The sequence below is a fragment of the Lycorma delicatula genome, chromosome 11 (genome assembly GCF_047948215.1).
Source record: "Lycorma delicatula isolate Av1 chromosome 11, ASM4794821v1, whole genome shotgun sequence".
Lineage (NCBI taxonomy): Eukaryota > Metazoa > Arthropoda > Insecta > Hemiptera > Fulgoridae > Lycorma > Lycorma delicatula.
The window spans coordinates 30,024,373-30,050,886 of record NC_134465.1 but is presented as its reverse complement, the minus strand read 5'-3'; the positions used below and the strand labels follow the sequence as shown (position 1 = coordinate 30,050,886).

The following is a 26,514-nucleotide window of genomic DNA, read 5'->3' as shown; positions in this document are numbered from 1 at the left end:
GTATGCCAAACTGATCCCAAAAGACTGTGGCCATCAGCTTGCGTCCATATAGCTGTGGCTTGACCTTCGTTGGTCTGGTTGGTGATTGAAGATGACGATATTCACATGACTGGCCGTTTTCTCTCTGATGTGTAATTCGAAATCCATGTTTCATTGCTGGTAACTATTGAATTAAGGAACTCATCAATTTCTGTGTCGTGCATCAAAAATTCCAAAGCAGATCCCATTCGGATTTTTTTATGATGTTCAGAAAAGACATTTGGCACCCAAGTTCACAAAACTTTTTGAAGCCTACATGGTCATGAGCAATATAATCAATAACAGCTCTTGAAACATCAGGAAAAATGCAGGTCGGAAATCGTTGAGCGACAATTGTTTCTGATTTCATCATCGACATGTTTCAACAAATTGTTGGTGATTTTCAAGGGCCTACCCGAACATTCATCATGCTCATAATTCTGTTATTTATAAACCTTTTACACACCATTTTCAGATATTTCTTTCATTCATTACATTATCACCATACACAGCAAACAACTGCCTATGAATTTTAATTGGACTCCATGTATTTCACAATTGGCAGCCATCAATTTTTCTATTCATTTTATAACATAATAACTCTCGTATACTCAAAGGTACTATAAGGTGACAAATTACAGACAACAATGCAGTGTGTACATTACTAGCATGGCCATGAACGACACAAGTTCACCAACCTTAAGAAGAGAAATTACCCAGCGGTCTTTACTTTAGAGATATCCCTTGTATATTTCCATAAATATTCAGAGATAAGGTGTGTCTGCTTTGTAGAATACATTTTTACTTCCTTACATGAAGTAAAGGAAGTATTGTGATTGTGAAAAATTTTGTTTTTCCAAATTTTTTGGATTTTGGGCTTTTTGTTAACTGCAGTAATAAATAAGCCCTCATTTAGAGCTTTTCAACGTTGTAGTAGTACTTATTTTCATTGGTTCCAGAGTTATAGCCAAATGAAATTTTAATTAATGAAATATTTGGATCTTACTAGGAGAAGGCACATTGGTTCAAATGTATAATTATTAACCTCTGATTGTAAAAAAAAATTACGATAAATAATAATTCAATAATAACAATAAAAACAATTATGAAAAAATATCAGAAGTTAACGAAATAAAATCTTATGTACTTTTCAATTTAAAAGAATGTATCTATGTAATTTTATAAGTGTGCAAGGAAGTCATGTGTCCACATCAGGTTTTTGAGTCAGGTTCTTGACATTTCTTTTACTTGAACAAGAGGAATGCACAGCAATCTGTGCAGAATAGTTGAAAAACCATTTTTAATCAATCTTATCTAAAAATATGTAAATGGTGGTGTTAACTGTAGCAGAAATAAGAAAGTTCAACTACAGGCTTTGATTGCAAGGTGGTTTCTACGGTAGATTCTCCTTAATAACAAATGTTAAAGCTGTAAACTAAATCTGATGCAACATTTTATTAATAATTATTGCTACATAGATTTTTTCTAATTTTCAGAGTTGGCAACTGCTCCAATTAATGGTGGTCCACCTGTGCCAGTTAGACCACCAATGTCTTTAGTGCGTGGTTTATCACCTTTGGATAATACTTTAGCTTTATCTAATGGTGTTGGTTATTCTCCAACTTCACCAACATTGGCTCAAACAGGTATTTAATTTTTAGTTTTCTTATTTAATTTACTCTTAGGTACGAGTAAATGTACTTCATGGATTCTACGTTATTGTATGTTCAACTCTATAGTTACAAAGTATGTAGACAGTGTCTACTACACATTACCCTTGGTGATGTGTAATATCAGGGATTGACAGTGCCAGTTTTAATTAAGAAAATGGTTTATTTGTTTTTTAATATTTCAACTTAACTCTGTTCATTTGACACAGTTGAGATTTGTAATTGTGGTAAGATTTTTTTTTTGTGTTAAGGTTAAAAATAAAACAGCAGTGATTAAATGTTTTGAAAACTATTACCAGTGCAATTTGAAAATATTGCTCACGAAGAATGTTTATTAAGAATAACTGGGTTTGGGTGGCATAAATGGATTAAAGAAGGGCAAGAGTCTGAAAAATGGACAGGTTGGAACACAAAAATCATCTGAAGAAATGAAAAAATATTTGCTGAAGATTGAACTTTGAGCATTTGGATGTTAAAATAAATGATAGGGATTCATGCATAAAACCAATAACAAAAGATTAGAATGCGGCTTGGAATCTAAAGAAACCAAAGCTCAAAAAGTGGGATTGCAAAAACCATGAATACAAATAATGCTGACTGGGTTTTTGTGCTAAAGACATCTTCATTATGAATTTGCTAGGAAATCAGATTATAGGTAATTTTTATAAAGAAGTGAAGAAATGATTGCGTGACTGTAAGACTGCTTAAATTGTGAGTGGCCTGAATGGAAATATGGGTTCTGATTATCTTTCTACAACAACATACTTTGTTCATTCTTGGATCACTTCTTACTCTTATCAATGAGATTACAAAATATAGATTTTGTTGTGCCTTTTCTTTCTTCAGCAGCCTCTGTTCATATCATTTTAATAAATTTGATTTAATGCTACAGAGTTACTTTGTCACTTGTGAATATCTACTATTTCAGATGTTTAGTTTTTTTTTTTTTGACAAGAAGTGAAAGAAGTATTGAGGTAAAATTATGATAAATATGAAGAGGAAACTTTTAATTATACAAACCTGTAAAATTTTTCTGATAATGATGAAGTACACTTTAAAAGAACGTAAAGATCCTAATTTTTACTCATTAGGTTCTAAAGGTAATTATTAGTTTTAAAACAAATGATAGAAATTGCCATTGGTAACTTTATGATTTCAAAATCACCTGATTTTGAAATCGAAGAGTTGTGAGGTTCAAATCCTAGAAAAGGTAGTTACTTTTATATGGATTTGAATACTAGATCGTGGTTACTGGTGTTCTTTGATGGTTGGATTTCAATTAACCACAATCTCAGGAGTGGTCGAACTAAGATTGAACAAGACTACACTTTATTTATTTTCAAACATAACATCCTCATTCATTCTCTGAAGTAATACTTTACGGTGGTTCTGGGGACTAAACAGAAAAATAAAAATAGTGGGACGTGCTCAGTTAAAGATAGACATACCATTACTAGTATAGATAATTAAATTTTAGAAAATAATAACCTCTGAATTAAAAATATTACTAAAATTATACATTATAAGTACATAATACAGAGGCAACCTTGCCACTCATCATAGAGTGCTGGAATGGTTAACAACATGCTCTTACCATAAAAATGTTTTAGAAAACCAATAATAGTTTGGATGGAGTTCAAAAGCATAGTTTTTTGTGTTACCTGTACTTACAGTACATTAATATATAATCAGTTACTAACGTAATTTTTTGAAAAAATTAAATCATGTTATTGACAGTTTAATAAATTAATTTCATTATTAAAATTACCTGTATAAAAAAAAAATCGTTTTATCTTGCTGTTTACTAATTCTGATTGTAAGTTGTTATAGCAAGACTAAAAATTCTGATTTTAATTTTTTATAATCATTGATATTGTGTAATATGTTCAAAAATTTTTTGAATCATTACTCTTTTTTTGATGGCTTTATTATTTTTACTTATTTTGCTATGATTAGTATTGATCATTGGCTATCATACTGGTTACCATATCCTCATTATTTTGATTTTGTCAACAACTATTCAAAATAATTCTTTTATCAGGGCCACGCTCATCCAGAATCTGGATGAGCCACCATTTTGAACTAGACTGAGAAATCAGATACATTATATTTAAACAAGTAAACATCTATGTGCCCTAGCAATATATTAAATTTTAAGCTTGATATAATTAACCATTTCTGAGAAATAAATTTTTATGATAAAAGTACAAAATGGAGGATAGCTGGTAAAAAGTATTTAGTACATATGTTGATATAAAGTATTTTCTTGTATTCTGACATGGGGAATCATTCCCTGACTTCTCAAAACAGAACACTGTGTGTGTGTGTGTGTGTGTGTGTGTGTGTGTGTGTGTGTCACACTCACTAACTCACTCGCACAAACTCATTCACTCACTCACTCACCCGTGATGTATATTATAAACACAGTTATAATCATGGCAAAAACAATATTTGTGGTAATTAAAAGTAACGTAGATAATATATAATATAATTCCATAAGCATTTTAAATTTCTGTTGACCTTACAGGTAGTTGGCTTTATTCTGGCTAAAAAAAAATTATAAAAAAAACAGTATGCAGTTGATATTATTATTTGATAGCTTGGAAGCTTTTCTACAGGCAATGTTTCTAAACTCTTTTATAATTTTTTTTGGAGTTAATGTGAACATTTCTTCTCATAACTATTTACTTGAACTATCACCTGACTTCATTTTCTGCAATTATATTTTTTTTTAGAAGAAGAATCCTGTAAAGTTCTGAAGCTTAAGCTGCTTCTTAAAAAAATTTCAAGTTTGTTGATTAGTTGCTTTTGATTTGATGACGACATGGTAAATTTAACACAGATCTTTATTAGATCTCAGTTAATTTTTATAGTGCTTTAAAACAAACTTAATGATTATCTTAAAATAAGAGCACTCTCATCAAGGTTTAGAATTATTTTGCATGGAAATTAAATTTTCAACATTCTTCACAGGTATTAAATGAATTTATCATTAAATGGTTTGAATTAAACATAGAGGTTATGTTGTACATACTGGTGCTGTTATGAGTAAAATTAGTGTTTTGTACTTATGTGAAATTAATGAACTGAACATTAATGTTTTTGTTCTTGAAAAGTTTGTATCTTTTTTCTTTTGAATCGTGTATTTTTTTCATTCTTTTGAAAAAACAAAACAAAAGGAATCTTAAAGAAAAGGAAAACAAAGGGAACCTTAGGGAACAAATCCAGCTATTTCACAGCTTAACTTGTAAACTTGAACTCTTAGAAAATTTTGAATACAAATAGTGACACTTCTCCAAATATATTAAAACAGAAACTTGACATTTTATGAAAGTGATGATTACTCCCATGCAGATATAAGTTAAGAAAATATTATTGACATCAATATTCTAACCTCAATTATAAATGATAACCTTGTTTGTAAAACATATGGAGATAAGGTCATATTATTAGAAAATCAAAATGAAAGAAAGGGTTTGGTGTGCAAGGTGAGACTTGAACTGGACGAATGTGACAAGAAAAAAGAATACCGGACACCTGAGAAGTGTAAAAATAATAATCTGTTAGAAAATAATGTTAGGTTGTTTTATGGTTAGCGATGCATCGGGCAAGGTTTAAGGGCAGGAAGAAGACTCTGGGCTATGTTGAATCTTCAAAGCCCGCCATGGAATTACAAAAAAATATTCATCAGTCAAGGTGTAAAACAAATTGCTGTATAGTTTATGGTTGATGCAACCAAAGAAGCTGTGCAAGTAAATGAAGACAAAGTGTGTAGCTTATGGTGGAATATGGTAGAAAAGGGGCCACACTATATGTCAACACAGTAAAAGTTCTTTATGTTAAGGTTTTAACCAAATATTGCCAAGAATGTACTGTAGCTAAAAGTACCAAAAATAAAACAATTCCTCAACCTCAAGTGTTTTAAAAATTATGATGAAAATAGTGGTTCCGTGGAAGTGGAGTCAGCTCTTGCAATTTTCAAACATTCTGAGGCTGAGCAAGGTGTTAGTTATGCAAATTTTCTTTCTGTTGGGGATTCAAAAGCATTTAAGTCTGTTGTGAAGAATCAAGTATGTGGTGATGCTGAAATTACCAAACGAATGTATAAACCATGTTTAATAACGGATCGGTAACGCCTTCAAAATTAAAAACAGGTTCTTGAGAACAAAAACTTTCAGACGATAAAACAATAAAAAAATAGGAGGCAGTTGACAACAACAGTAATAGATTAGTTAGAAAACTATTGTGGGAAAGCAATCTGAGATAACAAACAGATGAACCTTACAGGCTATGAAAAAGGTAGTGTGGGCTACTTACTTTCATAAAGTATCAACGGATAAAAATCCTATACACAGTTGACTGGTGCAAATATCAAAAAGCACAAAAAGAAGGAACTGCAGAAAAATTTAAGCTTAAAACCCCTACTCCAGAAGCAGTGATGCAGGCCATCAAACCAATTTATTTACCTTGCCAACCCCGAGTTACTAGCAAAGTGTTTACATTGAACGTTACAGAACGTAAACTAATCATTTAATTTTGTACTTTGGTCAAGAATCCCTAAAAACATATTTGTTGGTTTTGAAACTCTGCAGTTAGCTGTTTATAATGTTGTTACTTGCAATGTTGGAAATATTGGTTGAATAAAAGTGCTTGAAACATCTGGGAGTAAAAATCGGCTGGAACACTATCAATGTGTTAAAGTATTGATAAGTTGTGCATTACGAAAAAAGAAATAGCTGCAAAAGAGATGACAAAATTAGCCAGATCATTGAGAAAAAAGAACACTGGGTTTTGAAGTAACTGAAGAAGATGTTGCCTACAAACCAGGAGGCTTCTATTGTGTAGCTACATAAGATTGCAACATAAGGTAAAGCGACTTCTGTTTTACAATTTCAATTGCAATTTTTGGAGTATATTTTTTGGGATAATGACCCATTTTCTCAAGAACTTCTAAAGTTACAAGGCTGATTTTTCTGTACATGTTTCATTTGTTATTGTGTTACTATTGATCCACATCTATGAATCTACGTGGGATATTTATTGAAATAAAAAATATTTGCTGTAAAAAATCATAAAAGAATGGACTTGTTGTCAGTTAAAAAAAAAACAGTAGATATAAGTGACTGATTGAGGATCAGTGGCTTTTTAACACATATATAAACATACTCAGAAAATTTCATACTTTACTATGAGAGGTTCTTGAGTAAATGAATCAGAAAATTTTCAAATTTAACATTGGTGAGATACGCGGTCTAATCTTCCCTTAATAAATGAAATCAGTTAAATGTAGAATAAAATAAAAATAATTTATCAATATAATTAATGTAATATTAAATATAATAATATGTTATGTAATAATAATAAATATAATCCTACTAATAAGCAGATATACTGTTTGCTGTAGAATTGAGCATTGCAGTCTACATGTATGTGAGCAATAGACATGGAATAATTTTAATAACTCATTATTGACAATTATAGACACAGCAAAACATCTTTTTGTATGCATTTGCTTTTTTGCTGACCATCATCTTAGCTGAGGCGTTTTATATTAGTATTTAACACGTTACATAATGTTATATAATTTTTATTTTATCACTATTTACAACTTGCTGCTAAAATGTATTTCCATATTTGGGTTAGGGAATATATTTATATAATAAATATGACTTATGTTATAAGAATAAGTTAGTTATAAACTTTAAATTAACTCTTTTAGTAGCAAAGACTTTTTTCTACCTTCATCATGAGTATTGTTTCTGTCTTCAATACCTAATTTTGTCCTGTTTTACTTTTTTAAAACATGTATGTCATGAATAGGAGGAAGAAGCAATTCCTTTACTCAAAGGAATCGAAATAACAACATACCTCATACGGCACAACTGATGCTGCAAACTAGAAACTATTGGCAAAGTGGGTTGGGAACTGTTACCTCATCCTTCTTACAGCCCTGACCTTGCTTCTTTGAATTTTTATCTGTTTGGTCGATGAAAGAAGCTTTGCATGGCATAAAGTAAAATGACAAACAAAGTCGTAAAGGAAAAAGTACAAAACTGGCTATGAGATAAAGGTAAAGAATTCTTCGCTAAGAGATAAGAAGACTTATAAAGATGGGACAAGTGCAGAGAAGTTAGTGGGGATTTCGTAGAAAAGTAGACAAAAAAATTGTATTTATGTAATTACCCATTTTTGCTGTACAGCTATTTGTCTGTTTAATTATGAATGACCTTTGTAATAATAAATTGCTTTTTGTCTCAGATCTCTTGCCAGTAGGTGAGATACCACCTCCGCATGGAAGAGGTTTAGCGTATTCATCTGCAAGATTGCAAAGTGGTAAAGTTACACCTATGCAAGTTAGGAATAAGTTTGGTCAGATGGGCGCTAGTGATGGACAGTTCAATTCACCGCATGGTTTTTGTTTGGGTCTTGAAGAAGATATTATTGTAGCTGATACAAATAATCATCGAATTCAGGTATGTCCTGTGTATTTTACATTAAATATATCAGTAAAATTAACTGTTAGATTGAGTTTATGGTTGTGTTTGGTTAGATGAATCATATCGTTATTAACTAGCTCTTTTTTTGAAGAAGTCCTGTAAAATTCACAAAACTAATTGAATTTGTGTATGTTATACTGTTGATGTAACAAAGGAGAAGAAAGAGAGGATGTTAAGATGGAGTATTTTTAGGGTATATGAAGAATAGTAAGATAAGGAATGTGAAAGTATGAAAATATTTGGAATAAATATAGTTGCTTAATACAGTTGGGATTTGGGATAGGTTTTCATATTGCCACAGAATTTTGTGTTGGCTTTTGCAAACTTCATTTGTGGGTTTTTTCAATTAGGAACTAAATGGGTATGGTTGTTAGTCACCAAAAAAAACTGAATAACACACAATTTGCTGTTTCTTAAAGTTAAGAACACCCTTGTGTTCTTAAAATGATAAATAACTAGTTCATTGAACCAATTCAGTTGAATTTGGCTGTTAGTTATTTTCCTTACCTCACTAATCATTTCTAAGATCTCATGTATAAGGTCTGTTCAGAAAATAACCAAAATTAATTTTTTTAACCTTAATTATTAATTTTACCAATTATTGTTCATTGTACTCTTCAAAGTGTACTTCCTTCCCTTATTCACACACTTGTCGCAGCAGTGTTTCCACTTCACGAAGGAGTCCTGGATAGTTTTATTTGAAATTGTCTTTAAGGTCCGTGATGAATTTGCTTTAATGTCATCAATAATCTCAAAACTACCCTTTCATACTGATTTTAATTTTGGAAATAAGAAAATAATCGCAAGGAACCAGGTCTGGTTCCTAACAGAACTGGAACAGTTAACTTCATTTTGTGAAATAGGTCCTTATGGCTGAAAGACGACTCGAATGTGTGAAGTATTTCTTGAATTTACTTGGATGCCTTTGTTTTATATGAAACAAAAACAACTGTCTCTTCAGTTGTCCTTCGGCTTTCTCATTTCCATAGGATCAGCAAAAAGCATATGTTGCAGCTGCCCACTTAAACTAGTTGCTTAGTAAAGTTATATAAGAAGTTATAGCAGACTTAGTGGGCCAAGATTTATCCTGATCCTATCTTACACCAAAAACACAGTTCATGAGATATTTTAACAACAGATTGAGTAATATTTCTTCTTTGAGATTTAAAAGTTAATTCACCACGCACATAGCAAGAATTGTTTGGATGATATATAAAACTGTGAGGTATTTTTATAAAAATTACTAACACACAGAAAACTATATATATATGAATCACAACAAAAACAATATTCATCTAAATCAGAAACTGTAGGAATAAAACAATAAACCAAACTCATGATGGTATTTGCATGAAAGCCAGAATGAAACTGATGTATGATCTTAGGTTATTCCACAGTAAAAATAGTGATAAAGTCATTAATTAATTAAAATCATATTACGCAGTATCTTAATCATAGTAAACACTTAGTATCGATGTCATTCTATGATTTAATACCGCATTACACACATTGGTCATTCTTACAAATTTTTCCACTTAGAAATATCTTGAGACATTCATATTTCATTATTAATATAAATATTGACTCCCTACAATTCTTTATACGTGATTAGTGTTAATAGAGGAAATAAATCTTAAGAATTTTAATTTGATATAAGTAACCCCAAAAAATGAAGCTCTTTAAAAAATTTTGATGCCGCAGTTTGTATGAAAAACATGTAAAAAATAAGCTAAAATTATTTCAGTATCAAAAATCTTGTAGACAGTGTAATTTCTAAATGTGTTCTGAACAGTAAAGTAAGTAAATCTCTGCTGGACTTAAAGGTAAAATTTTATATGTGTTTAAAAACATATTAATAGTTGGAATAAGATTATTTCTTATAGAGATTTATTACTGTAAATGTGTGTGGTAACAATAAAAAAGTGAAACTTCCGATAGACTGCAATAGAGAATTGTGGTTATTAGAGGGAGCAGCATAGAAATGCCTGATGATAAACGCATGTGCTCTGAAGTATATTTAACAGTCATACTACTCTTTAACTATATAGGCACTAGTTTCTGAATTTATAATTGATGTTCTTTGTTATTCAGCACAACTAATGTAGCCTGCTCTATGCTACAGCACATACTATACAACAGTATGTGGGACGTATTTGGTGTTTCAAAATTCCATGAAAGAATCAGTGGTGGTTAAGAATTGGAATTTATTTCGTGATTTGAACATTACTACAAAAGGATATCAACTTTTTTAAATAGCAGTTGATTTTTTCTTCATCAGGTATTTGTAAGAAATAGTTTTATTTATTCAGTACTGTAATATAAATTAATCCAGTGACTAAAGTCTTTAATTTTTGCTCATGAATGTTTTTATTTATTTTTACAGGTATTTGATAAAAATGGTGCATTTAAATTTCAATTTGGCACATCAGGTAAAGAAGAAGGTCAATTGTGGTATCCACGTAAAGTTGCTGTAATGAGACCCACTGGTAAATTTGTTATCTGTGATCGTGGCAATGAACGATCTCGTATGCAGCTTTTTAATAAAAATGGACAATTTCTCAAGAAAATTGCTATCAGGTACTAAATTTTTATTGCTGTAAATTATATAATATTGTGTAAAATCTGTAATACAGATCTTTTCTCCTTTTTTTAAATTGATATTGACTAATATGGTTACTAGCCTCCAAAAACCGACCATTTTGTGCTAGTAGTAATCCCAATATTCTAACTTCAATAATGCAATAGATAAATTCATTGAACGTTGCCTTGAGCACTAGCAATTTTTACCTTATTCCACACCATTCAGTTTCTAAGGTACTACTTCCTGGCATGTTACAGTTGTTATAGAATGTTACATTATTGAGGGATGGTTGGTTAACAAATGAATGTTTAACATCTTTGGGATGCATCTGGCACAGCTTTTTGTAGCCCAATTTTTCAGTTAAAACTTCATAAATCAAAGGTCAGGAAATATCAAAGAAAATTGAATAATATCAATATCAAAGACATGAACTGCCAGTTATTTTAAATTTTTTCATCAATTTTTTCAGTTAAATCATCAGTTATTACTCATTAATGGTTGTCCGCTACATTCTTCATCGTTGTTTGTTCTCCCTTCACATAAGGAACAACATCTACTATCTTACTTTAGTTTCGCTCATATTTCAAATTTTTGTGTGAATTTCAGCCACAGAATTGGTTTTTTACACAAAAAATCTGATTACTTCTCTTCACATTTGATAAGTTTATGAATTGCAGCACTCATTATAAATGCATGAATGTATAAGTAAGAACAAAACGACTAAAGTATTGTTGCTAACAGTAATTGATTGAAAAAACTGAGCTATGCAAGTATTTTATATATTTAGAAAAGAAAATTTGACTAAATACTTTCCATCAGTCTCAATTTCTTATTGAGTAATAAATGTTCATGAAAATAATTAAATCAAATGATTTACCGCTTCATTCAATGTGATGGCTCTTTCAAAATAGCATCCTGGAAATTTAAGGTGTGTGAAGAAAGGTAAAATGCAAACAGCCAAACCCATATTCTTCTAGTCCCTGCTCCTGCAGCAAAGTTAAGAATACTGGGTGCAGTTTCACCTGGTGCTGTTAATTTTTCCAGTGACTACTGATCATTGTAACTGATGCAACTTTAAAACAGTACAAAAAAATTAAATGAATCGCTGAAATTTTCACTTTATATGGGTTGAAAGATTAGAATTGCAAATTGTTTTAAAATAATTTTTTATGAAAATTGAAAAAAATTTTTTTTTCAAAAAGTCAACAGTTTTCTCCAATAACTTGTTTGCAAATCTGCCATATGCTGGATAACACTTTGTATTCAACCGATCATCACAAAAAGAGTTAATTGGCACTGACTGTTATAGTCATTAGGCATTAATAAATACCAAAAGCATAGAGGGAAACTGGGAACAGGCAAAATGGTCTTTCTGGCCTTTAATTATTAAAGGCATTATTTCACAACTGCAGTTTTTTGGGTGGTAATCTCATTTATGGCTAATAGAATTAAGTTGTGAAAGATCATTTATTCTTAATATTTGCTATATTTATAATTGGTAAAGATAATTTGAAACATTATTTTTTCAATGATTTTTCCTTTCTAGATACATTGATATAGTAGCTGGTCTTGCTGTATCTAATCAAGGGCGTATTGTAGCAGTTGACAGTGTATCACCAACTGTATTCATAATAGGTGAGACTGGTGATCTGCTGAGCTGGTTCGATTGCAGTGATCATATGCGAGAGCCTTCTGATATTGCAATAAATGGTATGTATATGTAAAATATAAAACATGTTACTTTTTCTAATATATATATATATATATATATATATATATATTTAACCCCTCTATAAAAAAATAAGAAATTCCTTTGACCATTAAAAGTTATATTCAAAATAAAATTAAAATTGTTTTTTTTTTAAATATTTTTACTGGTCTACCTTTTACTAATTTGTGATTTCCCATAATTTCTACTTGTTTTCTAAAGTTTTTTCTTTTCTAGTGACCGTTAAAAAATGACTAAGTAGTATAACTGGATGAAATTGGGATGTGTGGCTGGATACAATTCTTATGGCTGGAAGAGGAAATAAGATAAAGGTTACAATTAACCTTCTGAGTGGGAGGCTGTCTTTGATCAGGCTGTTCTGGGCTGTTTTGCCCTGGACTTATTCTTATAATCAATAGAAAAAAATTTCATCATAAAGGGGCACATTACTTTTGTTGAAAGGATAAAAAACTTGTCAAGAAAATAAAACTTTAAACCACATATTTTTATAAGAGAAATAGCAGTTTGACGTTAAGTTGTTTTGACTGACATATGGTTATAAAATTGCTTTCAGCACCAATAACTTTTATTCAGCAATATAATATTTTATAGGTTTCAATAAGAAAACTATCCCTAACTTTACTTTGATCAAATAAAAAATTTGATCTTTAATCTAAAACAAAAATATTATCCTTGATTAATAATAACACTAAGTCAACAAAAAAAACATTTAATCTTGTATCTGGAATTGTACATAATGATTTAACTAATTTTGGGGTCCTGAATTTACAACTTTCCTCAGAATTGTGTTTAATGTGTCATATTTTTTAGATCGTATGATTTAGACATGCAATATATTACCAGTAAGTGCATAATCACTACTGTGAAATCAGTATTTAAAAAAAGTGATTTATTTGTATTCATTTAAAATTTGTTTAAATCAACTAACTAAATTTTTATTTATTCAAAGACAGATAAATTGAAATACATTAATACTATTTTAAGGTAACAGTTTCTAAAAGTCTAAATCATTGGAAATGTCTTTAAGATACAGTTTTAAGTTTAAATCACTGGAATATCTTGCTTTCAATTTTTAAAATATGGATAAACTTTTTCGCTTGCACAATGTTTGGTCAGTGTAAAAAAAAACCCAGCAATAATCACCTATCACCCAGGAACCCTCATCCTTCCATTGCCACTCCTTACTTGCCATTTTTGTCTCTGGAGTGTAATGATAAAATCATGTCTCATATGTGGTGATGCGCCTCAAAAAATCATCCCCTTCTTGCTGAAATAGATTCAGAAGTCTCTCGCAGATGTCCAACCTGACCTGTATTTGATTTTCAATCAACAACTTCGGAAGCCATATAGCACAAATTTTTCTGAAGCTAAGATGATCAGCGATAATAGATTGAGCACTCCTATAGCTGATACCCACTTCTGATACGATTTCTTCAACAGTGAACTGGCAATCGCCTTCTAGCTCTTGAAAGTCACGGATGTTGTTAGCTGTGAGACTTGACCTTGGGCGTCGATCATGATTTTGTTTTCTACACTTTCTCACCCGCTCTTAAATTGTCTGGCCCATGTACTTATTCGGTTCTGGGTCAGTGTAGCATTCCCAAACTATCTTTAAACAAGTTAAAATTTCTGTGGGTTTAACGCCTTCTTTAGTTATAAACTTTGATTATACATTGTGCAACAGGCAGAACCAATTGTTCACTCATGGCTGTATTGACAACAGAATAGAGCGGAGAATTCAAGCTGGTTCTGTCTCCCGTAATACACCAAACATTAACCCCCCACTCCGCCGTCCAGCTAGAACTACTAGCTGTAGAATAACAAAATTATAGTTTATATTTGATTCACCCTTATAGTTTCATCTTTTCTGTTGCCTGCCACAAACAAGTCTTTGAAGGACTCTCTTGCAGCTAGTTCACATTCGCTAAGTTTATTGTCAAAAGTTGAGTCCTTAAGCAGTTTCTTGATTTGAGAACCGATAAATATGCCCTCCTTGAGTTTACCATCACTCAATTTAGGAAAACACTTTGATTAAATCCTGAAGAAGTTTTATGAGAAGTGGTGGCAGTTTGATTTTGTCACTCAATTAATGATAAATGCTTTACATTTTTTTCACCAGCCATAAAGTCCTGCTGCGATGGCCAGTTCTTTACTTGGTAATGACTTTTTGTATTGACTATCCCACGACAAAGAAAATAATATTTTGTAAACCTACCTTGTAAACCAAGAAGTTCAGGTACAGGTAATGCCACTCACTCTGTGTGGTACTGTGGATAATCTGCATATCTTATGAACTTATTTTTGAATGAAAATCTAAATATATTTGTTATACAAAAGTAGCAATCTGTGAAATGATCCTTAGGTTCACATGTCAAACCATTGCATAACAATTTGCATGGGTTTCTCCTTTAATCATTGAGTTAAGAGTTACTGAGTACAATATGTAAATAACATGAGGCACCCATATTTTATCTTGAACTCTGAGTGCACGATCGAAATAAAATTTATATTTCAGAAATAATCTTTATTTGCAGTTTAGGTGTAAATTTACCACAGATGTAACAAAAATTGTTTGGATGATTTAAACATCCACAAACTCTTACAGAAGCCGTGTTGTAGCAAATAAAAACAAGAAAAATCACGAAACACTAATAATTCTGTAAAACACAACACACAGTGTAGATAAGTGGGGCTAGACTGAATAAGATTTTAACCTGTATAGTAGGCAACAAGAGATGTCTGTATATAACAAGAGATGTTCCTAATTATAACCAGTAGTGGATCAAAATGAGTTTATTATACAGAAATTTTACAAATTTATGATTTACGTAAAACTTGTATGCAGTAACATAATTTCAATAGCATATTTGAAATCAGTACCCAAAATATAGTGAGAAAAGTTGTGTAACAATGTTACATACAAATTTTGGGTTGACTAGTGTAATTATTTGTAGCTGACGTGATGTGTTGTATGTAGTGCAGGAGATTCGTTCATTACATAGTGTCTACAACATTATCTGGTTTCACAAGTAACAGAAGCATATTTATGTTATTAAAGTATATAGTGATACTGTAAACATATTCTATGTAAATCTTTTTTAGATGGTAACAATTCAGTCTTAAACTTCATGTTATTAACTTTTTTTTTGACAAATTTATTAATTCAGAATTAAACTTCAAAACACCTATTATTCCCATACATTAGAATATTTTCAGTTTTTTTTATGATTAATTCACCACATAAAGTTTTGCTGTGGGAATATAAAATGGAAATTTTTTAGTTATGAAAAATGGTTTGACTGACTGGGATATGAACCCAGGACTCTGATGAAAGGCCAAGAGGTTACCACACCTTCATGGAGACCAGCATAGTGGTAGAACTGTTTTGATAATCCTTAAATCCTATTTAAAATAAAAGAAAAATTTATTCCTTTTATTTTTAGCTGTAGAAAAATATATATGTGAATTTACACTTTAAGTAGTTTTCACCCAACAGCCAGCCTTTTTTGTTTACAGACATTAATCATCATTTTTTGGTGAAAAAACATTTAAATGCATCGAATGAGTTTCTTGATTTCTTAAAAAATATTTTTTTTAACAGGTCATTCCATGTCCAATCAACAAGCCTCATAACTGATCATCACTAATTTCAACAAAATTCACAGGATTGATCATATCTATAAAATGATGCAAAAAAATAGTTTTTTCAGATTCTTCAGTCACTGTTTTTTTTTTGTGTAGGACGTCGTAAAAGTGAAAAAAATTGCAAAAAGTAAGGTTCAGGTAATTAAAGAAAATTAATTTTCTCAGCTCCTATAGTCATTTGGTGTCATTTTAAAGCTTAAAAGGGCTTTCATGTGATATATCACTAGGCAAGATTTTGTGATATTAATAGTTAAAGTGTATTGTTAAAAATTTGAAAAAAAAATTTGCTTCCTGATGTGTTGTACATATGGTAAACATTTCATAATGGGATTGCAATGTGATGGTGAAATAAAATAATGAACTTGTGTGTACTTGCCACTTAACTGCAATTCGTATAGTTTTCAAAGATTTACAGAAGAATTTCACAGTGTACACTTCTTTTTACAACTTCTGGTTAGCATTATCCACTTCTTGCTTTGAGAGGTTATAAACTCCTCTTGTTGGATTTACCCATGGATCTGCTTTTGAAATGACATCACTTCTATGCAAATTAAGAACATCCTCAAAGTCTGGTTAATGGAAGGAAGGTAAAGGTCCATGAGGATGTACAAAACTTCACCTTCACTATTTGATTTTCCTCATTTGAGTCCACAACACACTAACCACCAGTGTGTCCATCATATCTGCAGATCAAGAACCTAACAGTTACTGTGAATTCAAGATCATCCTCAATATTTGTTTTATAGAAAATGAAAACACCCTCACTTGCACCTTATTCTTGTTTTCATTCGAACAAAAGAGTGGAGTTTCTGAGTACCTGGTATAGTTCTTGCTGTCATTGTCGTACTCTTCAAAGTCTATTCTTCTACTTTGTTATTTAATTGTACTGTAATGGAAACATAACAACTCAATGTGTCAATTTACCCAGTCATAATCATACAATTGTCATGTAGTCATGATCTGGTCATTGTAGGTCATTTGAAGACTTTGCTCTAGCTGCAAGTCTTTTAACAGTCACATGCACCATCACATGCACTTTTGCCATGATATGTGGCAAAGAAATACCACTCTGCTTTGATTCCAGAGTCCATGGTAACAGAGGTTGAGAAAATTGCGTCTGTTTTTTTCTCTGCTCTCCTGTGCTGGGTCTGTTGTCAAGTTTAGCTCAATCCAGGAGAGTGTCCTTTAACTCAGACTCAGGCTCAGGAGAGCGTGCCAGGCTCCTCCTAGTCCTGAAGGACTGTTCTTCTGTTTATTTCGAGATCCGATTATGCTAGGTCAAAAATAACCAGATTCTTGTTAGTAGTAAAAAATCCCTTGAAAATGACAACCCACTTGCAGTATTTAGGGGATCCTGGATTTTTTTTTGGGGTAGGTAAAATGTATGTCTTCAAAATCGAAAAAAAAACAAACTTTCTGGGGAGGTCAGGAAAAATTTATAAAAAAAAATTTGGGGGATCAAAATCTGGAAGGGGATTTTTGGTTCGGACAAATCTTTGAAGGGTTAGGGTGAGGGATGGGGAATAAGGGAGACCATCACCGTAGTTAATAGATCAGGCTTGGTTTTGTGGTAAAATGAAACTGCATGTAACTGATTAAATGCACCTTCTAAAAAAGGTGCACTGCTATTGTGTCATATGTGAGATAGTCAGAAATAATGACAATAGATGTATGCATCATTGTTTTTCTTGTTGGATCTTGGAATTAGATTTTGAAGGGGATGAACTCTTGCCTGTGCATTGTTCCAGTGGAAACCTTGGGCTGCATTCTGGAGAATGAATGAATAGTTCTTGGCGAAGTTGCAGATTACAAGATATTCACCTTCTTTCAGAGATGGGTGAAGTAACTGGACTGTTGACTAGCAAGAAATGTGTGTTGAAGAAGTTTCAGAAGTTTTTCAGGCGTGAGTTCACAGAACTTTGAAAATCGTATTTCCAGCAATGGATACTTCTGTTTAAACAATGCAAAAGCTACACGGAGATTACACAGAATTAATTTTTTCTGAATATGCTCTCTCGTCTTCCATTTATTTATCTTAAGAGAAATAAAATCTTTTTTTCCAAGCATCATTTGACTTATTTCCTTACTCTCGTACAGATCATTTACTTTTTCTGTTGTTTCAAAATCTACAGTTCTACCAGGTTTAATATCAGGACATGACGTGACATCTTTTTCTTTATCCAGGCTTTTAGCTTTCCTTGCAGTGTAGTCTGATACTCCAAATTCATCTTTTAAAGTCCAGCTTTTAGGGAGCGTTGTCAATATTTGCATCCTAATGGTCTTATCATCTGTAGTATTAAATTTTTCCTTAAATTGGTTGATAATTTCACGGTCAGAGGAGAGAGGCATCTTGTTCAGAGTCTGAAGCCATGTTCAATATTTTACTTTTGAACACTACTACTGCTTTCTGAAGCTTTTCCGGAGGGTATTTTCTCTCGCGTAGTCTTTTTTTTTTTTTTGAATAAGTTATTCATTTAAAACAATCAAACTTTTGTTTCTGAGCATTTACAGCTTCATCTTTTTCTGGGGAACACAAAGGATCTTATTGCTGAAATTCTTCATCAGAGTAGATTCTTCAGCATTATTTTTAGCAGATGCTTTCTAACTGTTAGTGGCAAGTATCACAAATTTTGTAACCTTGTTTAAGAAAAGAAAAATGTTGGCACTAAGTTCTTACTTACACTTATCAGGTTATCTTACAGGACTATGACTTGACTTTGCAAATGGATTGCAACAGTGCATTTTACTTTAAGCTGTAGAAGTTGATGGTTCCATGCTGGTCACTGTATACTGGTCCAAGGTTATGATGAATTAGTTATAAAACTCCAAACCTGTAGAGAAAGGCAAGCTCAGTTAACAGAGTGACTGAAAAGTCTGTAAAAAATATTTTTTTCCATCATTTGTATTGATATAATCAATCCTCTTGGGAAGTAGACCACCGAACCTTCTGTTCTAAGAGATGATTGATCCAGACTGAATATTACTTTACTTTTCTCAACAGTAGGAACTTGTATATTCTTTTGCTGGCACTAGGAGTGCATGTCCATGACATGCTAATCTTTTGCCTCAAGTGACCCAGTCTGGAAGACTGGAAGGGGTGTGGTTTCATTGATTGAATCTCAATTAGCACTTGCCACATAGGGGAACAATTGGAATATTCTGCTGAACCTAATTATTACAGAAAAGTTTTTACACAATCCCATTACGAAATGTTTACCACATTACAACACATTAGGAAGCAAAAAATTTTTTTCAAATTTTAAAAGAATACTATTTTGGATAAATTCAAGGTCAAATTATGTTTATGGTGATCTTGAACTATTAATATCACAAAACCTTGTTTTATCACATAATGGAAAGTCCACTCTAGGAGCTTTAAAATGACACCAAAATGAGCTCTCTCTCTCTTTCTCTCTCTAAATTTATTTTTTTGAAATTACCCAAACCCTTCCTTTTGCAATTTGTTTACCTTTTTACAGTTTTTTTAAAAACTGAGTGACTGAAAAATCTGAAAAAAATATTATTTTTACATCGCTTCATGGGTAGAGAGCCAACCCTGTAAATTCTATTTGAATTACTGGACGTGAATCTTAGAAATGCATTTATTTTTGTTGATTTGATGTGGAATGACCCCAGTAGCAATGTGGTTATTGTACTTTTTAATTTTTTCTTTGTTATTAGGTAAAGAGTTCTTTGTATGCGACTTTAAAGGCCATTGTGTAGTGGTTTTCAATGAACAAGGTTCTTTCTTGCGTCGTATAGGCTGTGAAAACATAACCAATTTCCCAAATGGTATTGATATATCTGACGCAGGGGACGTTTTAGTTGGAGATTCACATGGCAATAGGTTTCATATAGCTGTTTTTAATCGTGAAGGGAACATACTTTGTGAATTTGAATGTCCTTATGTTAAAGTAAGTTAAATTCTTATATTTATGTACTATCTATCCTTAAGTTTTTAGATATTTCTTTTCTTTTATTGTGATATTTTATGTTTATCATATCCTGTAAGGAATACCTGAAGCTGCTTAAGAATTTTGGACAGCAGTCTAATTTTGATGAAATCAATCTGCTTACAATCAGCAATTTGATATGTGATCAGTAAGAAATGTTTGAGCATATTTTAAATTTCTTAAATTTAAAGATATAATTAATGGGTCTTTTGTGATTAGCTTCAAAAGAAAAAGATGTCAGCAGATGATTTTACACACATTAATTGATATCATATTTGTCATATATTCAGCAGTTATAAAGGAGTTGTTGATGCAACTGTGTTGGAGTTTCATGTATCCTGTACTTACAGTCTTACTTAGATTTCAAATCATCAAAGCCATTTATTTCAGAATGTGCTTCATCAGATATCCACAAGTAATTGGCAAATTCTCATATTTTCAACTAAATCCAATAAAAACACAACAAATGCAATACAAAACACTTAGTTGAAAAAAACCTTAAGGTCATTGAATGATATTTTGGTACCTTGGATTCCATCCTGGATACAGACTTTAATTGTTCAATGATCTGGTGTATATTTTGGCATTTATTGATTAACTGATTTTATGTGTATTCAAATCTCGAAAGTAGACAACCTGACAGAATCAGAAGTTTCTCCAAACAGTGCAACACTATTTGCAAGAATAACAAGAATTCCATTCCAGGCTTACTAGAGAAAATGAGGTAAATTAATTAACCAGTGAGAATATGCTGAAGTGTATCAGCATACTAAGACCAGTGAAATGGTTATATTCAACTTATAAACGACGCTTCCACTCTCTGTTCACCATAGTGAATGGCTGAATATAGAAAAATTCATTTTGAGAAAGTAAATTGGTGCCTCTTGCACCTCTGATGCTTTTCTGTTGATTGGATGTTTTATAAAATGAGTGTGAAAATGTAATTTTTTCAACTATTTTGACTGCTGACATGGTCATCCATATGAAACCAAGCCCCAACATTAAAATTAAATCCAACATCTCAGTCCAGTTATCATTAATTAAATATCGAAACCAAGAACATAATGCTGCGAAATGTTTTTATGGTCTGGTTCTTTTTTTTTTGAAAACACTAATTTGGTAAGCATGCTAGAAATGTTGACTTTTTGTAGTCTCGAAGCAGTAGTTTTTTGTCCATTCTGTGAGGATATCTTTTTTATGAGATTTCTAGGTGAATGAGTTTATTTCAAGAGCTTAATAAATGATAATTAACAACTACCATTGTCATAATATTTGTCTAACCAAAATTTATTTTAATTAAAAACATGAAAAAAATAGATTGAGTACATTTCAACTTAAAACTTTTTTCATGCTTAAAAGATATCTATATATAAATGAATTTCTGGAAGATTATATGCAAAAGATTGCATTTCTATAAAGGAATGTGTTAACGGAAATGAGATCAGTGCATGACAAATTTCAATGAAAATGACTAATTTTTGTTTGATTCTCACTAAATCAACTCGAAAAGGAAAGCAATATAAGAATGCCATGGAGTAGCTAAAGGTATTTCTGAGAATAACTTTTAGGAATGTTTGCAAAAACTGTAAGAATTGTTAACAAAAGTGTATAGCTGCCAAAGAAAGAAATTGTTTGTATATTAGTCCTCAAAATGCCTAGCAGCAGAATAAATAAATCAAATTTATTTTTTTTTTGTATATTGTCTTTTTTATTTAAATTAATATTTGATAGTGCATTTTATGTAGTGGCTAGAATGTTTAATAAAAATAACACAATAATAAATGTAAAAAAAAATATAGAATCTGTGAATAAGAGTGTGATGTCTGTTTACGTGTGATGTCTGTTTACTTTAAGTGTTTTGTTAAAATATTTTTATTAATTTTTTCTTTTTGTTGGTATTGCAGCCAAGTTTGATGTAATTTTTGTCTTCTCATCTTTTTACTAATTCTGATTGGTATTTTGAATAGATGGTTGTACATTAAATTTTTATACTGCACGTTCATATTCATTATGTATTGGTCGGTGTATAAGTGGAGTATATACTGGTTGCAATACTTGTTGTATAAAGCTAACATTTGTGCTGAAAGTTCTCTCCTCATTAATTTATTACTACAGAACACTTAAGACAATTATATAATCTATAATCTGAATTTATCATTCTTTAACTAAATTTTATTTCTGATAAAGCGAGTAATGTCGTTCAATTCAAATTTGGTAGGTTACTTCGGCATATGTATTATCTTTCATAATACTTGAAAAGAAAAGATCTATAGATAAAAAGTTGAACTTTTGGCACTTTTAAGAAATTGCATCCTTCTATCACTTGATGCAGCTTGCAGCAATGCAGCCTCTACATCTTCAATGAAACTCAATTTCTCTCCAAGGTGGTTTCTTAAATTGTTGTCTACCTTACAAACTGGCAGAACTAATTGAAGGTGATTATTCCACTATAAATCCAATTAAGTACATCGATATTGAGGCAGAATACATTCTTTTATTAATTTTTTTTATAATGAATAAAACACTTGGTTTTATAAATTTGAGTTACCATAGAATAAACAACAATGTGTATCTACTTTAGTTAGACTGTGATGATTGTTTTAACTACATGCTTTACATTCTGGTGGTAAATTTTAGCAGTGAAACTGCAGAAGGAACAGAATTACAGAAATAGAAATTGATAACAGTTTTAAAGCTGACTAGACTTTTTATATTTCATTAGGTAATGATTTTGTGATTTCTGTACCACCTGAAATAAAAGTAGGTGTATCTGCAGATCTTGCTTCACTAAACTGCATATTGAGAAGTTTTAGATAACATAAATTGGTCGGTTGAGTATAGAGGGATTACACCTACTTAGAATTTATATTATTGTGTTAATTAATATGAATACATGTACCATATAGGTATCAAGATGTTGTGGTCTTAAAATAACGTCTGAAGGTTATGTCGTTACATTGGCGAAGAACAATCATCATGTTCTCGTATTGAACACTTTGTATATCGTATAGAAAATGTTGAAGAAATCATCATCGTCATTATTGTCATAATCTTCATCAGATCTGCATTAAAAGTGGATGCGTGAGTATGTATGAGGTACTTATATATGAGAATATATTTACGTTTATAAATGATAATTTATTATTTACAATAATATAATAGAATGTTCCCATTTACTAACTGCTCCTCTCAAAACCCCGTTTTTTTTTCTCTTATTATTAAGATCTCACACTTCCGTCACTTTTTATTACATTTTTATTCAATTGTTTTATTATTTTTTTTTAATATGTTTTATGTATTATATATTATAATGTACAATTTAAATAATTATGACTGTTAATAATTATTTTATCGTATTGTTGTTGAACTATAATACACTAAGTAATCTTGGCTCTTCATACTAATGAGTTTGAAGATTATTATTTTATTTGAATATATTATTAGATGTTTATGAATTAATGACTCCGTATAAATAATTTAACATGGTTTTTTTCTTTTTTATTGTAGCAATCCATTCGGTGATTGTATGCAATTGTGCACATTTTTATCATAAATTGATAATGTATTTACTAAGTGTAATTTATTGTTAAGAGTTAGTTATATGTATTACTTTTATGTTATTTGTAATTATTTTATTATTTGATTGCTAACATTATGTAATGAAAAATTAATTTTATTTTGAGATTTAAAAAAAAATTATTTATAAAAATATATATGTATATTATGTAATCCTTTTTGCCATATTCTAATTTATTTTATTGTTTTCTTATACCTGAAGTATTTAACAGTTTTTAAGATAAGATATATTTTAATTACAGTGTGTTACTTTTATATAATTGTTTTAATTTTACTTATTTAGGTAGGACATATGTTTTTAAGAATATAATGTAATAAGTAGTTATTATTTCGCATTTAACCAAATATCTTACCTTAGTTTTGGTAATGTAATAACCAAATATTATTTAGAAAAAAAAATTATATTTTGATAAAAAAATATTGAAATTATATATATATATATATTTCAAAAGAAAAGAATTGCTTGAGTTTTTATCAGTTTTTCTCTTTACAAATTTTTTTCTGCTATTTTATTAGTTACATTATTTGATTTGTTGTAGAATAATTATTGAATATATTAACAGTTAATATTATTATTTAGGTATAAGTATCATCTTAATATAGTTATACATACATATATATTATATTATTATTATTGTTGTTAGAGATACATTGTTCCTATATATATATATTATTGTTTTTTTTTTGCGTAAATCAATAAAAAAAATAAAAATAAAAAAAATATAAAAAAGTATATTATCTTACAAAGTAAGAAAAAATCTAGTTGTCTTACACGTATATTTGTTATTTTTAACTATTAATATAAATTATATTATCAGTTTTTTATTTTATATTATTACTGGTTTGATTTAATCTTATTCTATTATTATTATTTTAAAAATTAACCATCATATTTTCTTATATATAAAATTGTTACTATTGTAAATTAGTTATTATTTGTGATATGGCATCTTTAAATTATTTAAAAATTCCATATACTATTTACATGTATGTGTAAATAGTGTGTTTGTGTGTGTATATATATTTATACACACACACACACACACACATACATATGTAGTATTTTTTAAATTATAAAAATTTATTGTTATTCTTTCTTTACCGTGTATTTATTTTAATTTTTATCGTAATAGATCATTCCATTTATTATATATTATTGTTACGATTATGATTAATTTGGTTTGTTTATTTAATACTTAATTATTGCTTTTAATAATAATAGTTTTTATTATAATAAATCAAAGCTTTTTTTTATAAAGACTGATATGCCTGCCTGGCTGGAATAAGTTTCTTGTAATAATACTTATATATATTAATTTAAAAAATATATATATATATTTATTGCGTGTTATTGGTTTAAAAAAGGATAATGAGAGATTATACAGATTAAAATTCTTACAAATATACAGTTACATAAAATTTACAGTAATTACAATTTTTACAAAAAATTTACAGTAAGTAATGAAAATTAATTCCAAATTAGGATATGATAATTACAAAAATGAATGATAAACTTGCGCAAAACTTTTTGTTTACTATTTACAAACTAGCTGATATTTTTAACAAAAAAATAAGGATCACCTTGTTCCCATTCACAAAAACTCAAAATTCAGCAACTTGCACTTAACTGCAAAACATAATATACTTGTCATACACTCATTTCTCTTATTGCACTGAATGTTATCGCATGCATACTCCTGCTTGCTGGCCCTCGACAGTATTTATACCCCTGGGCCTAGGGCTTCTGATGTAAGAAATTGATTCATCACCTGGTTTGTCCAAATACAATGGTTTCAAAATACCTTTTCTCCCAGCTAATATTTTATTTCTAAAGTTTTCTTAATTTTAAAATTTCTACTGTATTCTAAAAATTTGTCTCTCCATTGTTCCTCTTTGTTGTTCTTGATTTTTTCTTTTTACTTTTGTTTGTTTACATTCTCCTTCTCTTTATTTTCATATTTGCACTTTTTGTTTATATACTTCTCTACTGATTGTAATATAATTATTTGACAATATATTATAATATCTAACAATATTATGTTGTAAATTCTCCTTATCCTGATCTCATAGATTTTGTTTTAGTTGAATATAAATGTGAAATGAATAAATGAGCCGGTTTTAAATAATTGATGACAAACTTATTACTGTTTGCACGGTGTGTAATATTTAATGATAAAAAGGATATTTCATTGTAATAAACAATTGTAACTTCAAGTATTTGAATCTGTAAATCGTGTTTTATGTTTATATGGACTTTTCTGGATAACAGGAGTTTTTTTATGGGGTCATCAAACAATTTCATTCAGTTCATTGTCACTTTTAATCTTTTGATGTTAAACTTCATTAAACGGGATGTACTATTCTTGTTAAAAAGAGAATGATTAATAATCTAGTCTGGAATATTTTTATTATTTTCCCACCAGTTAAATTAATAAAATTCTAGAGAACTTTATTATTTTTTTTATATGATGTAAGTAATTTATATTTGGTCATAATTTAATATACTTAACCTATATAATTAATAGCAACATTTCTGATTGAAGAAAAAGGTAAAATAAGCATAACTAAAAATAATACTTTTTGTGTGGTACTTTTTATTTGTTATTCTGTATTTAATTACTCAACTAACTGGTTTCTATGATGCATTAATCCATTCCTTTCTAATATATGCTCAACTTTTTAATAAAATCTTTGTCTTCCTTTACTGTTTTTACTTTGTACAGCCATCAAACAAAATATCACTAATCCTGGAATGCTTATAATGTATGGTTTAAATCAACGTTGTCTTTAGAGAAGTTGTGGCACACAGTTAGCAATTCATCTTAAAACCTCCCATCATTTCATC

The 26,514-nt window shown here is 30.1% G+C and overlaps 1 protein-coding gene across 1 annotated transcript in view; it reads left to right on the top strand.

Annotated features, from left to right (window-relative positions):
• Window positions 1-23,325, top strand: part of mei-P26 (E3 ubiquitin-protein ligase meiotic P26) — a 109,324-nt gene extending 85,999 nt beyond the window's left edge. Inside the window, exons 10-15 of the mRNA XM_075378591.1 lie at window positions 1,515-1,664; window positions 7,947-8,161; window positions 10,569-10,762; window positions 12,313-12,476; window positions 19,822-20,054; window positions 23,000-23,325. Coding sequence (XP_075234706.1) covers window positions 1,515-1,664; window positions 7,947-8,161; window positions 10,569-10,762; window positions 12,313-12,476; window positions 19,822-20,054; window positions 23,000-23,104 — 1,061 coding nt within the window. The 3' untranslated portion in view covers window positions 23,105-23,325. The remainder of the gene's footprint in view (window positions 1-1,514; window positions 1,665-7,946; window positions 8,162-10,568; window positions 10,763-12,312; window positions 12,477-19,821; window positions 20,055-22,999) is intronic.
• The last annotated feature ends 3,189 nt before the right edge of the window (window positions 23,326-26,514 follow it).